The sequence below is a fragment of the Oreochromis aureus genome, linkage group 1 (genome assembly GCF_013358895.1).
Source record: "Oreochromis aureus strain Israel breed Guangdong linkage group 1, ZZ_aureus, whole genome shotgun sequence".
Taxonomy (NCBI): domain Eukaryota; kingdom Metazoa; phylum Chordata; class Actinopteri; order Cichliformes; family Cichlidae; genus Oreochromis; species Oreochromis aureus.
Window position 1 is genome coordinate 27,489,574 of NC_052942.1, and position 12,383 is coordinate 27,501,956.

Below are 12,383 nucleotides of genomic sequence, written 5' to 3' on the forward strand. Positions count from 1 at the left end.
AATACTTTACTTTTTTTGTGATACCTCAAGTTTCTTTATTATCAGCTTAATCCAGGAAAAAGATTTTGTAATAGCTACAACACACACACACACGTGGAAATCAAGATTCTTTTATTTCAAAACATAACAGTTATGCGCCAATATTATCGTTATAATAGTTGGAAATTAAATGCAGTGTAGTCTGCCTAAGTTTAAAAACACTAACTGGCACCTGTGACAGTCCATCCTGACATTATGGAGTAGCACTGAGAAATTATAAATTCAATATAAAAGCTGTGATCATTACAAATTAGACACATTCGTCAAAATTACATTGCGCTGTTCTAAAACAATCCATGCTGCCACCCGTGTAAAATAAATGTAATCACTTCTACAACAGTAATAGCCTGTTTTGAAGCAACCAAATGCTAATGCCTGTCTAAAATAAAATCTCTCCTGTCTGTAAGAGGTAAAAACATCAACTCCAGCGCTTTTTCCTCAGGTACATCACATTTCTGTCACATCCCATCTGTAAATTCACCTCCCTTAGTTTTTAAAGCCGGTGTGCAAAGTGATCAGTGGGCTTTAGCTAAAAAGGACTAAAAGCAGTTAATTTTGTCAGCTGTGTCTTCAGTTCAGTGGAGTGCATCGCCCTCTAGTGATAGTGTAATGATGCTACAGCTGAAAACCTGCAGGTACAAAAGGAGAAAAATGGGAAATTAAAGCAAGGATGACTCTTAAAGTTGGCACACCAGCCTGCTGGACTTTCATTGAGTTAATGCAGGTCTACATGTAACTGACAGCAGAAGAAAATCTGAATCCATTCCTGAATTATGCATGTAAGAAAAAGTCAGAGAAGTACATTTTGAATAATCTTTTAAATCCATATTTATTTAAAAACAAACAAACCAAAACCCACACATAAAATCCATATCTGTTTACCATCTTACCTTAGTTTTTATTTGGGAATCCCTGCCACAATCCCAGATTCAATACCACAGTGATCTGAACCACGCAGGAATTTAAAGTATCCTAAAAATCAGAAAAACAGAATTTACTTCAATTTGTTTAACTGAAGAAAACACATGAACATCTATAAAGACCACCATGTAGCATTTGCCCATTTTGAGTGAGGGAGTATTACTATAATTTACTATAAGAGAAAAAAAAAAAAAATTTATTTACTGGTAGAGTTGTATAGACAAGCTAGAAAAATCGACCCCCTTTCAGAGCATTTAATAATTAATGTTAAAAAAAACAAACAAACAACCAACCCCAAAACAAACAAACTTATTTATTCATGTAGCTCGGACAGAGTTTCAGCTTTGCTGTGTCATGAATACAGTCTGTTTTACATGTAAAATAAAGTGAAAGAAGTGGGTGCTCCTGATATAAAAAAAAAAAAAAAAAAAAAAAAAAATAATAATGTGTAATTAAAAATAATAAATCTGTTTTCATGAAGATCAAGTCCTTGTGATGCTGAACAAAATGCTGATTCAGCTATAAGACTCCTCATTCCATTTTACAGGATTATACTGTAATATTTTCAGTATTGACTCCCCTCACATAACATGGTGACTGTGTGTGTTAACAGTATTAAACTGTTTCTGCTCACCATTATCACCCCAATCAGTGTTCCAGGAGTTGGCACAGAGCCAGTAGGGAGTGCCATTTTCCTCTCCCCAGCCCAGGATCTTGATGGCGTGACCACCGACATCAGAACCAGACACATGTTGATAAACACCTTGAATAAAAAAATGAAGAAATCCATTACAGCTCACCTAAATTTTTTTTATTTTTATTTTAGTACAATATAGTAAAGAGGCTGGGTGTGTATTCTAATAGTGTCTCTATTCATACTAAGTCACATTCAAGGCGCCTTAAATACTAGAATATCAAACTGCATCCAGCTGCAGTTGGAGATTTCCAGCATGAAAGCACGCACCCCCCCCCCCCTCTGTAGGAGCTAAACAAAGAGGAACTTCAGTTCAAATCAATGTAAAGAGGACACAATCCCACACGATATGCTTATGCTTCAGCCACAAAGTAAAACTGAATTTGTGAAATGGCGGGCAGGGTGACTATTACATGTGTGATGAGTTCATGTGTTCTTACCAGTCTTGTACAAAAGAAAGTCATCATAGACTGTAAACGCTCCCTCTACAGGGCCGTTCTTGTAGATCTCAGTCTGAATCTGCTGTTCATCTGATGGCACGCTGTATGATGTTTTACCTGCAACACAGAGTCAAGATATGTGTGCATACAGCCTCGTTCACCAACATAAAAAAATAAAATAAAAAATAATAAAATATTGCATGTAGAAGTTTATAATATGTGTAATAAAAAAAAAAAAAAACAAAAAAACAAAACACACAATCAGAAAATCAAAGTAAATGTGCACAATAGCTATTTGAATATCAGGATAAGGAGTTCCTTCAGATTTCATATAATATCTATTTGTTATAATTCGATAACAATTTGTTTTGTTACGTTGCAATTATTACTCATAATTATGCAGACTGAGACAATATTACAAACCTTATGATAAATATACATTTCTTTCTGCTGCTCTTACCATAGTGCTTGTCCTGTGTATAGCTTGGTGTGTATCCAGACTCACACTGGCGGACACACTCGGGTGTGTCACCACCCTCCCCAGTGCAGGGAGGTCTGCTGCCATTCACATGGTGCTCACATGGGGCGATGGTGTAGGGCCTGCAGCCTGCAGACACAAGGATATCACGTCCCTACTGTAATCACACCCAACACGTGCATAACTGCATTAATCTATCAGAAACACACTCACCAATGTGGGAATCATAGAGACCTCCAGAGACCAGTCCTTCACTTGTCCAGAAGTCCCAGGCAGCTGAAGGGTAGCCACCATTACATCTAAAAAACACACAAAAACAAAACATTACTTTCACCATTACTTACCAAAAATGAACTTATTTAAGGAAAGCACCAAACTTTCTTTCCCTCTCTTAATACCAATTTTATCATCTACAGGTCCTTCTCAAAAAATTAGCATATTGTGATAAAGTTCATTATTTTCTGCAATGTACTGATAAACATTAGACTTTCATATATTTTAGATTCATGACACACAACTGAAGTAGTTCAAGCCTTTCATTGTTTTAATATTGATGCTTTTGGCATACAGCTCATGAAAACCCAAAATTCCTATCTCAAAAAATTAGCATATTACATCCGACCAATAAAAGAAAAGTGTTTTGAATACAAAAAAAAGTCGACCTTCAAATAATTATGTTCAGTTATGCACTCAATACTTGGTCGGGAATCCTTTTGCAGAAATGACTGCTTCAATGCGGCGTGGCATGGAGGCAATCAGCCTGTGGCACTGCTGAGGTGTTATGGAGGCCCAGGATGCTTCGATAGCGGCCTTAAGCTCATCCAGAGTGTTGGGTCTTGCGTCTCTCAACTTTCTCTTCACAATATCCCACAGATTCTCTATGGGGTTCAGGTCAGGAGAGTTGGCAGGCCAATTGAGCACAGTAAGACCATGTTCAGTAAACCATTTACCAGTGGTTTTGGCACTGTGAGCAGGTACCAGGTCGTGCTGAAAAATGAAATCATCTCCATAAAGCTTTTCAGCAGATGGAAGCATGAAGTACTCCAAAATCTCCTGATAGCTAGCTGCATTGACCCTGCCCTTGATAAAACACAGTGGACGAACACCAGCAGCTGACATGGCACCCCAGACCATCACTGACTGTGGGTACTTGACACTGGACTTCAGGCATTTTGGCATTTCCCTCTCCCCAGTCTTCCTCCAGACTCTGGCACCTTGATTTCCGAATGACATGCAAAAGTTGCTTTCATCCGAAAAAAGTACTTTGGACCACTGAGCAACAGTCCAGTGCTGCTTCTCTGTAGCCCAGGTCAGGCGCTTCTGCCGCTGTTTCTGGTTCAAAAGTGGCTTCACCTGGGGAATGCGGCACCTGTAGCTCATTTCCCGCACACGCCTGTGCACGGTGGCTCTGGATGTTTCTACTCCAGACTCAGTCCACTGCTTCCGCAGGTCCCCAAGGTCTGGAATCGGTCCTTCTCCACAATCTTCCTCAGGGTCCGGTCACCTCTTCTCGTGCAGCGTTTTCTGCCACACTTTTTCCTTCCCACTGAGGTGCCTTGATACAGCACTCTGGGAACAGCCTATCCGTTCAGAAATTTCTTTCTGTGCCTTACCCTCTTGCTTGCGGGTGTCAATGATGGCCTTCTGGACAGCAGTCAGGTTGGCAGTCTTACCCATGATTGCGGTTTTGAGTAATGAACCAGGCTGGGAGTTTTTTTTGAGATAGGAATTTTGGGTTTTCATGAGCTGTGTGCCAAAATCAATATTGAAACAATGAAAGGCTTGAACTACTTCAGTTGTGTGTAATGAATCTAAAATATATGAAAGTCTAATGTTTATCAGTACATTGCAGAAAATAATGAACTTTATCACAATATGCTAATTTTTTGAGAAGGACCTGTATATCTGCTGCTCTTTTCCCCAGATTAAGGTTTTTATGTCATAGTTGGGTTCATTATATTTAATTATCAAAGTTCAGTGATCCTGGTAAATAATTATGTTCTTAATATCTTGATCTTTAATATTTTAGTGATTTCAATTATCTGATGGGTAAGAACCGCTCACCCGAAGCCACAGCTGTCACAGCAGGTCAGCAGATCCTCTGAGGAGATCTCCACATTGACCTTCCCATTGCTGTGAATACATACACGATCAGAGATGGCCTCTGCAGCACCAAACGCCTGGAACCACAACAACAAAGACATTAAGCAGGGAAACAGATCATTGCAAAATTTGAAAAGCAAATGTTTCATTCTTGTCCTAACAGCTGAGCTCCATTCTCTTCCTCAATGAGTTTTTTTTTTTTTTTTTTTTTTTTTTTTTAAGTTTCTTCTGCAATTTCAGATTACAGAGCTCTTGAAGAGTCTAGCTACATGTGGTGACATTGAGCAGCTTCTTCTCACCCAGCAGGATCCACAGGAGCCCTGGTCTCTAATCTCTTTCAGAGTGGGACAGTTGGGCCACTGCTGCCTAGCATCAAATTCTTTTGGCAGCTTCACATCTCCAGCATATTGAACCCTGCAGAGAAAACCAAAAAGAAGTTTACTTACTATCATTTTAGTAAAGTAGGGCTGCACAATTAATGATTGTGCAAGGCTGAATATGCATGCTCCATTAATCCAACCAAAAGCAAATTAAACACCCCCTAAACTACCGCTTAAATATGTGCCTACATGAGCCAATCACAGCCGTTCACTGCAGAGGTTAAAGTTGACTGTACTACTCTCGACGAGCAACACCACATTAAAATATAAATGCAACAAAAGTCAGATGCCTTCCAGAACTCAGCCCTGAAAGCAGATCATACACTCTTTGGAAATATTTTGGATTTAGCACGGGCGATCCTAACTAGAAGAATTCATATGCAGCGAGTGCCATAGAGTTGTATCTGCATCACAAAGCAACACAACTCAACTTATTTAACTCCCTGAAAACACATCAGAAAATGCAGCATAATGGCTGCAGGGAGACTTGTATGTGATGCAAGCGCTGCTAATGTGAATCGACCTGCATCCTACAGACATCCATAACAACAAGCCTATTCCTCTGGCTCACAAAGGCATACTGAAATCACCAAAGACTTGTCCAATAAACAGAGTGAGTACTGAAGGCTTCAAGAAAACAATTACCTTACTAAACAAAAGATTACTGCCTCAAGCAGTGGAAATACCCACGCTGTATGAAAAACATTCCAGGGGAAAGGTAAAGGGACCCACAGCTGTCGAGTACTACGATTTATTTTCACTTTAATTATGCAGCTACCATGAATGAAGTGAAAGACTTTATATTTAGCTTCCAAGAGATGCTCTCAGGTGAATAAGCACGTCATTTAATTTTATTTTATTAAAGAAGTTTTATTTAACAAGAATGTAGCACAATGTAAAAATTAAAGCAAATAATTTTGATTTCATTACTCAAAATAAGTGATTATCATTTTAGCCATAATCATGTAGCCCTATTAGTAAGTTTCCAGTGACACCGAGAACAATGTGAAAGTACAGTCAACTATCCTGTGATCAGCGTAGGTTGAAATATTCGTATGTCAGGGATCGTTAGAGGACTTGTTTCGCAACCACAGAACATATGACTAAGACTCACATGACTGGCAGTTTGGGTCCCTTCAGCATTGTACCACACAGCTTGCGCACATAACTATAATCGACGTTATGGAAGTTGTGGCCAGCCTGCAAGACAAGGAGGAGATTTAGTCAAACAATTTTACTCGCAGAGGTCTGTCATAAATTGAAAAACAAATAATTCACTCACCTTCCAGGTAGTATTCAATTTATTGATGTGGTTGACCATCTCACTAGACAGTGGGTGGAGGTGGGGTCTGGCCAGGCTCACTGACAAGCTGGCAGCCAACAGGAGGAAGGCTGCATGCCACATCTTGCCTGAAAGACAAGTTAATAAGTTTGGTTTAGCTGTGGTAATTTATTCTGTTACTGCATCATGTCATAAACACGGACTTCATTCCACTAACTGGCTAAATGAGCCTTTTGATTTTCTTGAGCAGTGAAGAGACTACAATGTCTCAACATAAAGATGTGCTTTACCTTGAAATTATTAACATTCACAGGTCTAGGTAGAGTTCAAAAACTGGAAGTAGAGGTTTATCTGAATTTTAGAATTCTCAGTTGTTCTCCAGCACTGCTGGATTTTCACATTTGTAGTCAATACACTGCTGCAGCTGCACACAGTATGATATTCACCCTTTAAGATAGACTCCTCATCACTTAAAAGGTCACAGCTGATTGAACACTGTCACGCTGCTTGAAGCCACGAGTGGGAAAAAAATGATGCAGAGAGAACGGAGACAGACCTCTTAGAGTCAGTCATGCGTCAAAGTCCCCTTCAGTGGTTAAAGATGCTGCCTCAGCAAATGCTCCATTGATTTCAACGATTTTAGTTGATTTTGATAAGCAGCCACACAGTAAAGGAAAAATTCCTTTGCACTTCCCCACTGTTAAACATTCTGGGTTTCAGTTCATATGGCACAGATGATAGGACCAACAATACAGGAAACTCTAAATGGCTCCAGTGCATGAATAATACAGGCCACATTATAGAAAGTAAAATGCAATGGTGTGAGCCGAAATCAGTTCCATTACAGACAGATAACGTAGCCTACTAAAAAGAGGTGTGGAGAGTGCTCGGTAATAGCAGGAAGTCCAGAGAAATCAATACCAGTGCAGACACTCTGCTTCTTCTGGGATCGGATGATGTAATGCTATATTGCAGAAGAACTACAAACTATTTAATCTGATGAGACTGTCCCCAAAATTTTACAAGCAAAAGTAAAGAACAAAAATTTGTACATGAATGCATCCAGCCAAAATGTTTACTCTGGCTTACTGCCACAGACTTTCCATTGAAAACAAAAGTCAGTTATGTTGTTGAATACGTGAAATCCCCACACCTGCTCAGACAGGTCCTGTTTTTTAAAAAAAAAAAAACAAACAAAAAAACAAAACAAAACACAAGCCTGCTTGAGAAACAGAACATGTGAATTTCTGTGAAGCTGGTTTCTATCACATGATGGATTATGAAAAAAAAAAAAAAAAAGTATATTAAAAAAGGAAGTAAGAACAGGCAGTTTCCCGTAGCAGAATGACACATTCGCTCTGAGATCACACCAAAGCACTGCCTTGCTGCTCAATAAAGGATAGCATGTTTACAAGTGTGCAGAGGGATTTCCGAGTGTCATCCAGTTTTTGGATTATTTTGAATTCTTGTGCATGTGCTATAAAAACAATAACTGTTATGCTAAAGAAACCATTCCCTGTGTGCAAACTAAGTACAGTGTAATATAACACACACACACACACACACAAAAAAAAAAAAAAAATCTTATTAAGGACAAGACCTATTTGAATGATAGAACATGTTTGAAAGACACCAAAGGGTTTTTTGGTTAATTCTCTAGAGAAGTGGTTTCTTTCTACCAAAAGAATTTTTTTTGAGGAAGTGGATGAGAAACCCGCTGAGCTGTCTTTTCCAAGTACCAAGTCAGTACCTTTGAATGCACTCATGCCACAGATGAGTTAAGCTGCTGAGTCATAGTGAGACCTTTGTTTAGGCACAGTCCTATTCATGCAAAGGAAACCCTCCACATTAAGTTTGATGACAGTTTAGCGTTGATATTAACACATTGTTAAAGGCCAAGACGCCATAAATGTTCCCCTCTGTGGTTTAAGAGAAAGACAAAAAAAAACCTGATGAGTCAAAGTCAAAGCCATCGAAAGACATACAGGAGAAAGGAGAACTTAGTTTCTAAATCTTTTCTTCAATTTCTTATCTTCCTCTTAGATAAAAAACAACCTGTGAAGGCAATTCAATCATTTGAAACTATTAATGCTCCCTCTTGTCTTACTTAAACTTAAAAAAACAAACAAACCAATGGCCATCTTAAGGTCCTTTTACCAAGCTGGTGGAATAGTTAGTGCACCTTGACACCCTTTCAAAAGATAGTCTTTCATTTCCTACTGTTTTAAGTGTGCACGTCCAAAACTTGCCACTGCTGTTGACATAGCGAGATTTTATTGTGAGGTCAAAGCATATGACTCATGTTTTTCATATTCAAACAATCTGACAGGGGCATTGCTTTCCTGGAAGGAACATTATAGGATATCATTTCATCATAGTATAAAGGTGTTCAGTTACAACTAGTTTGTGTAGTTTTCCCTGTCGATAACTGAGCCACCAGATCCACACACATACACACACACACACACACACACACACACACACACACACACACACACACACACACACACACACACACACACACACACACTAGTGGGGGAGCGAACGCTTTGGGTTTTTCCTTTAAATTGTCAGTTTTATTGCCCACAAGGTTTGGTAACAAACATATCAGACTACATACTTTACTCTTGATCACTTCCTTATTCCTTCCTATAACGCTGAGGTGTTTGAGGTCGTTTATACCTGACAGTTGAAGTAAACCTTTCTTTGTTCTTACAAATTTCGTGCTTTTCCATTTCCTTTCCACTGAACAATACACCACAATAGTCCTTCGCTCTCTATTAAGAAAATTTCACTTCTCTCTGGTTAACCCCTCCACCTGGGAGCCTCTGTCTACATCTCACATGTTCACAACTAACTAAACAAAGCTTCAGTATCTCATTTGTTTCCAGTTTTTTCTTCTTTTTTTTTAAAGAAAAAGGATGGCTCAAAGGACGCTCTTATGAAACGGTTTCACTTTCCATTTCCCCGACTGAATTCAGGATTATATTACACAATATTTTAAACCCCCCCAAATCCTTTTTATGTTATCGAAATACTGCCTGCCTGTACCAAAACGCAAAGAATAATCAATAATGAATGATAAGAATAAGTCATGTGTGTTTCTTTAGGGGCAAAATGGCTTCACCCGTTTCAAAACATCTGACCGTGAAGCTAAAGCGGGTCACCCAGTCAAAAACAACATTCAAACCAGGCAAACAAATAAGCTAAGTGGCACCCAGAAGCTCAAACTCGGTTTTTTGGGGGTTTTTTTTGCATGTTATTGGTGAGGGCTAGTGATGAAAATATGAGCTATACTTGGCCTTTTTTTTAAAAAACCTGTTTTCTCTGAGTTTATGTGACCGATTTAGCTAGCGGTCAGCTCTCCGTGTAAACAACGTAGCGGCTAAAATCTGAAGAAAAAATAAACAACAACAAAAACCTACCGGTAGCTTGTTTATCAACTGTTGATGTGTTTGATCAGTTCTACAGCTCCAGATCCCCAACCTCAGCCGGCTAGTGTGAGTACAAAAGAGTATTCGGGCGTAAAAACGGCCCCTTTCAGCTTTTATTTACTCCTGGAAAGCACGTGAACTGATCACATGAACTCAAAGCACGTGATATAGCCGTCGCCCACGCGGTCATCGAGCTCTTCCGTTAGTTTAAACCAGTCCTGACTTCTTACAGATAAAATCAACCATATGAATTAGAATCCATGAAAAATGATATATAAATATTTTATTTTAGTGTTAATATATCCATTTATTTATTTGTTTTGTTTTATTCATGAAAATGTGGAAGGACCGCTGGGTGGTGCTGTTTTGTTTTTTTTGGAAATGAAATGAAAACCCTGCAGTTTAAATATTTATTTGGTCGCATTTTTTTTTTACTTAGAAGATATCCTATTTATTGTAACTGAAACTGACTTCGATATCATGGTATTACAATGTCACATAAAAGTGACTTGTGAGTTTTGAGGTATTTGTCTTTGTGTTGTGTAGTATAGTAAAACACCCAAATTATCATCCTTATATATAAAGGTAGTACTGCCAAGGTGCTACAGGAATAAAAAGTAGAACAGCTGCAATCTAAATGAAAATGAAATGTAATAGAATTGTAATGCATTTGTAAGCAAGCTGCGCAAAACCTTTAATGGAGATGTGCATGGTGGTCAAATAAAAACTGAACTGAAAACTGTTACATAATTTCCAGAGAAAGAGTCCTGGGCCCAGGAAACCTTTTATCATTTTGCATGGCCCAGTGTCCGCTGCAGTGGATGTTTACTCAGATAATCCTTTAAAAAGATTGTCAAAATAAGTGAGTGTAGAGAGACCTGTGAGACTTGGCTCTCATGTCCTGGTGAATATAACACAAGAAATCCTTGGTACTGTGCTGGCATCAGTTAAAGATGATTACATTGGGTCGAAACACAGTTAACTGGGACCAGTGACATTTTTTCAAGCTCAAATGACCCTTTGTTATTTATCTGATTAAGACAGTCTGCAATAAATACACAGACTGTGTAAATGATCTTTTTTTATTTTTATTTCCTATATTATCTCTGTATACCATATGTATGTGTTTTTGAGCCAACATTGGTTTTCATGTGATTTTTACATCTAGTTTTATTCATCTGAGTAGTATCCTGTGATTTGACCCTGATTAGGCATTTTTTAATTTTATTTTTTGGCCACTCATGATCTATTGTGCTTTTGATCACTGACCACAGAGAACAAGATGATTGTCCAGCTGCTTTCTCTTCCTTTTATGAGACTGTCATCTGACCTGAAAGTGATGAGTTGGGGAAAATAACGTAAGCACACCACATCAAGTGTAATCGTTTTACCAAGTAAGTGGCGTAAGAGCACATCCTAATTTTAACAAAAAAAAGTGCTTTCACCAGAGCAGGTGACTCAGTTTCACATAGGAATATTAGACTGTATTAAGGAACAGTCTGGGGTCACGTTACAGTTTGTCTAGTTTTGAAAATAATTATGTTTTTGTGCATTAATAATTCAGAGCAATGATATTTTTATGATATTATGATGAAACCGTCTATTATGGAACTGTTTGTTGACATAGATCTCAGTTCTCTGCTCCTTTGGCTAAATTCTTGAGTGACATCTGAAGTTTTTAGAACTTTATGTAAAATATTTTACAACAATTTGAAGTTTAAAAAGGAAAGTTTAGAAAATGACTAAGTAAAATTGGCCACAATTTGAACAAATATTATTTACAAATGTCTTTGAGTCCGAAATAGAGACTGCTCCAATGTGCCAGCATTTCTTTTTTTTATAAGTCTGCACATGCAGAATAATTCACGTAGTTAAAAAAGGAAAAATCTGCTCACTGAAGGGGTGTAAGTCAGGACTATGAGTATTGTAAAGCATAGTTATCCTTCTTGTGTTACAACAGGGTTACAACAATTTGGGTGCATTGAGGAGCGACTCGAACATCCATTTTATTGAGCAATAGCGTGCATGCTAGGCTACAAGGGACAAAACTGTGTGAGGACTTGGTCAGTGTCCAAAGAGATAACAGAAACAGGCTGTCCAGTAATCTGTTTTATTACTGGACTACACACCGTAGGCCCTTCCATTATGAAAAAATGTAAGCGCTCTATTTCTTTAAAAAGTAGAGAGTAAAACCTTTTACTTTTCAAAAGTATTCACTGTAAAGCTCAACAGCAGTTGGTTAGCCTGAAATAAATAACAGTCTGATACAGTAGACATGCAGTCTCAGAGAAAATACGCACTTGAGGGTTGCACTTCTTGAGTCTGATGTCATTCTGATGAATTATTTAAACATCTTGATCATCTTTGTTTACACAGTGTCAAAGAAATGTTTCATTTTGGGGCAGTGACTTATATTTTGGCACCAAAACTTAATTTTGACACATGAAATTAAAGGTTTAGACATGTTATAGCCTTTTGCACGTTATTTATAATGCTTTGATGAGTGTATGAGATGTTTTGATCTTCGCATTTGATGACCTTTGAGAAAGTTTCCAGAGATGTGCTAGGATAAAGCTCGTGCTGCTGCACTTCCACTGATATGTGTCTATTTC

The 12,383-nt window shown here is 38.2% G+C and overlaps 1 protein-coding gene across 1 annotated transcript; it reads right to left on the minus strand.

Annotated features, from left to right (window-relative positions):
- Positions 1 to 94: 94 nt before the first annotated feature.
- On the minus strand, positions 95 to 9,919 carry ctsba (cathepsin Ba). The gene is made up of 11 exons (XM_031730901.2): positions 9,763 to 9,919; positions 6,338 to 6,465; positions 6,170 to 6,255; positions 4,975 to 5,089; positions 4,637 to 4,752; positions 2,786 to 2,871; positions 2,555 to 2,701; positions 2,095 to 2,211; positions 1,595 to 1,723; positions 930 to 1,011; positions 95 to 668 (listed from the first exon to the last, which is right to left on the minus strand). The coding sequence occupies exons 2-10, from the start codon at positions 6,458 to 6,460 to the stop codon at positions 938 to 940; spliced, it is 993 nt and encodes a 330-aa protein (XP_031586761.1). The 5' UTR covers positions 6,461 to 6,465; positions 9,763 to 9,919; the 3' UTR covers positions 95 to 668; positions 930 to 937.
- Positions 9,920 to 12,383: the final 2,464 nt, after the last annotated feature.

Excerpts from the sequence above, each read along its gene's own strand:
- ctsba (XM_031730901.2), bottom strand. The coding sequence starts at position 6,460 with ATGTGGCATGCAGCCTTCCTCCTGTTGGCTGCCAGCTTGTCAGTGAGC. Across the intron at positions 6,256-6,337 it reads AATTGAATACTACCTGGAAG|GCTGGCCACAACTTCCATAA; the intron begins GTGAGTGAATTA and ends CTTGTCTTGCAG. Across the intron at positions 2,212-2,554 it reads TACACAGGACAAGCACTATG|GTAAAACATCATACAGCGTG; the intron begins GTAAGAGCAGCA and ends TCTGTGTTGCAG.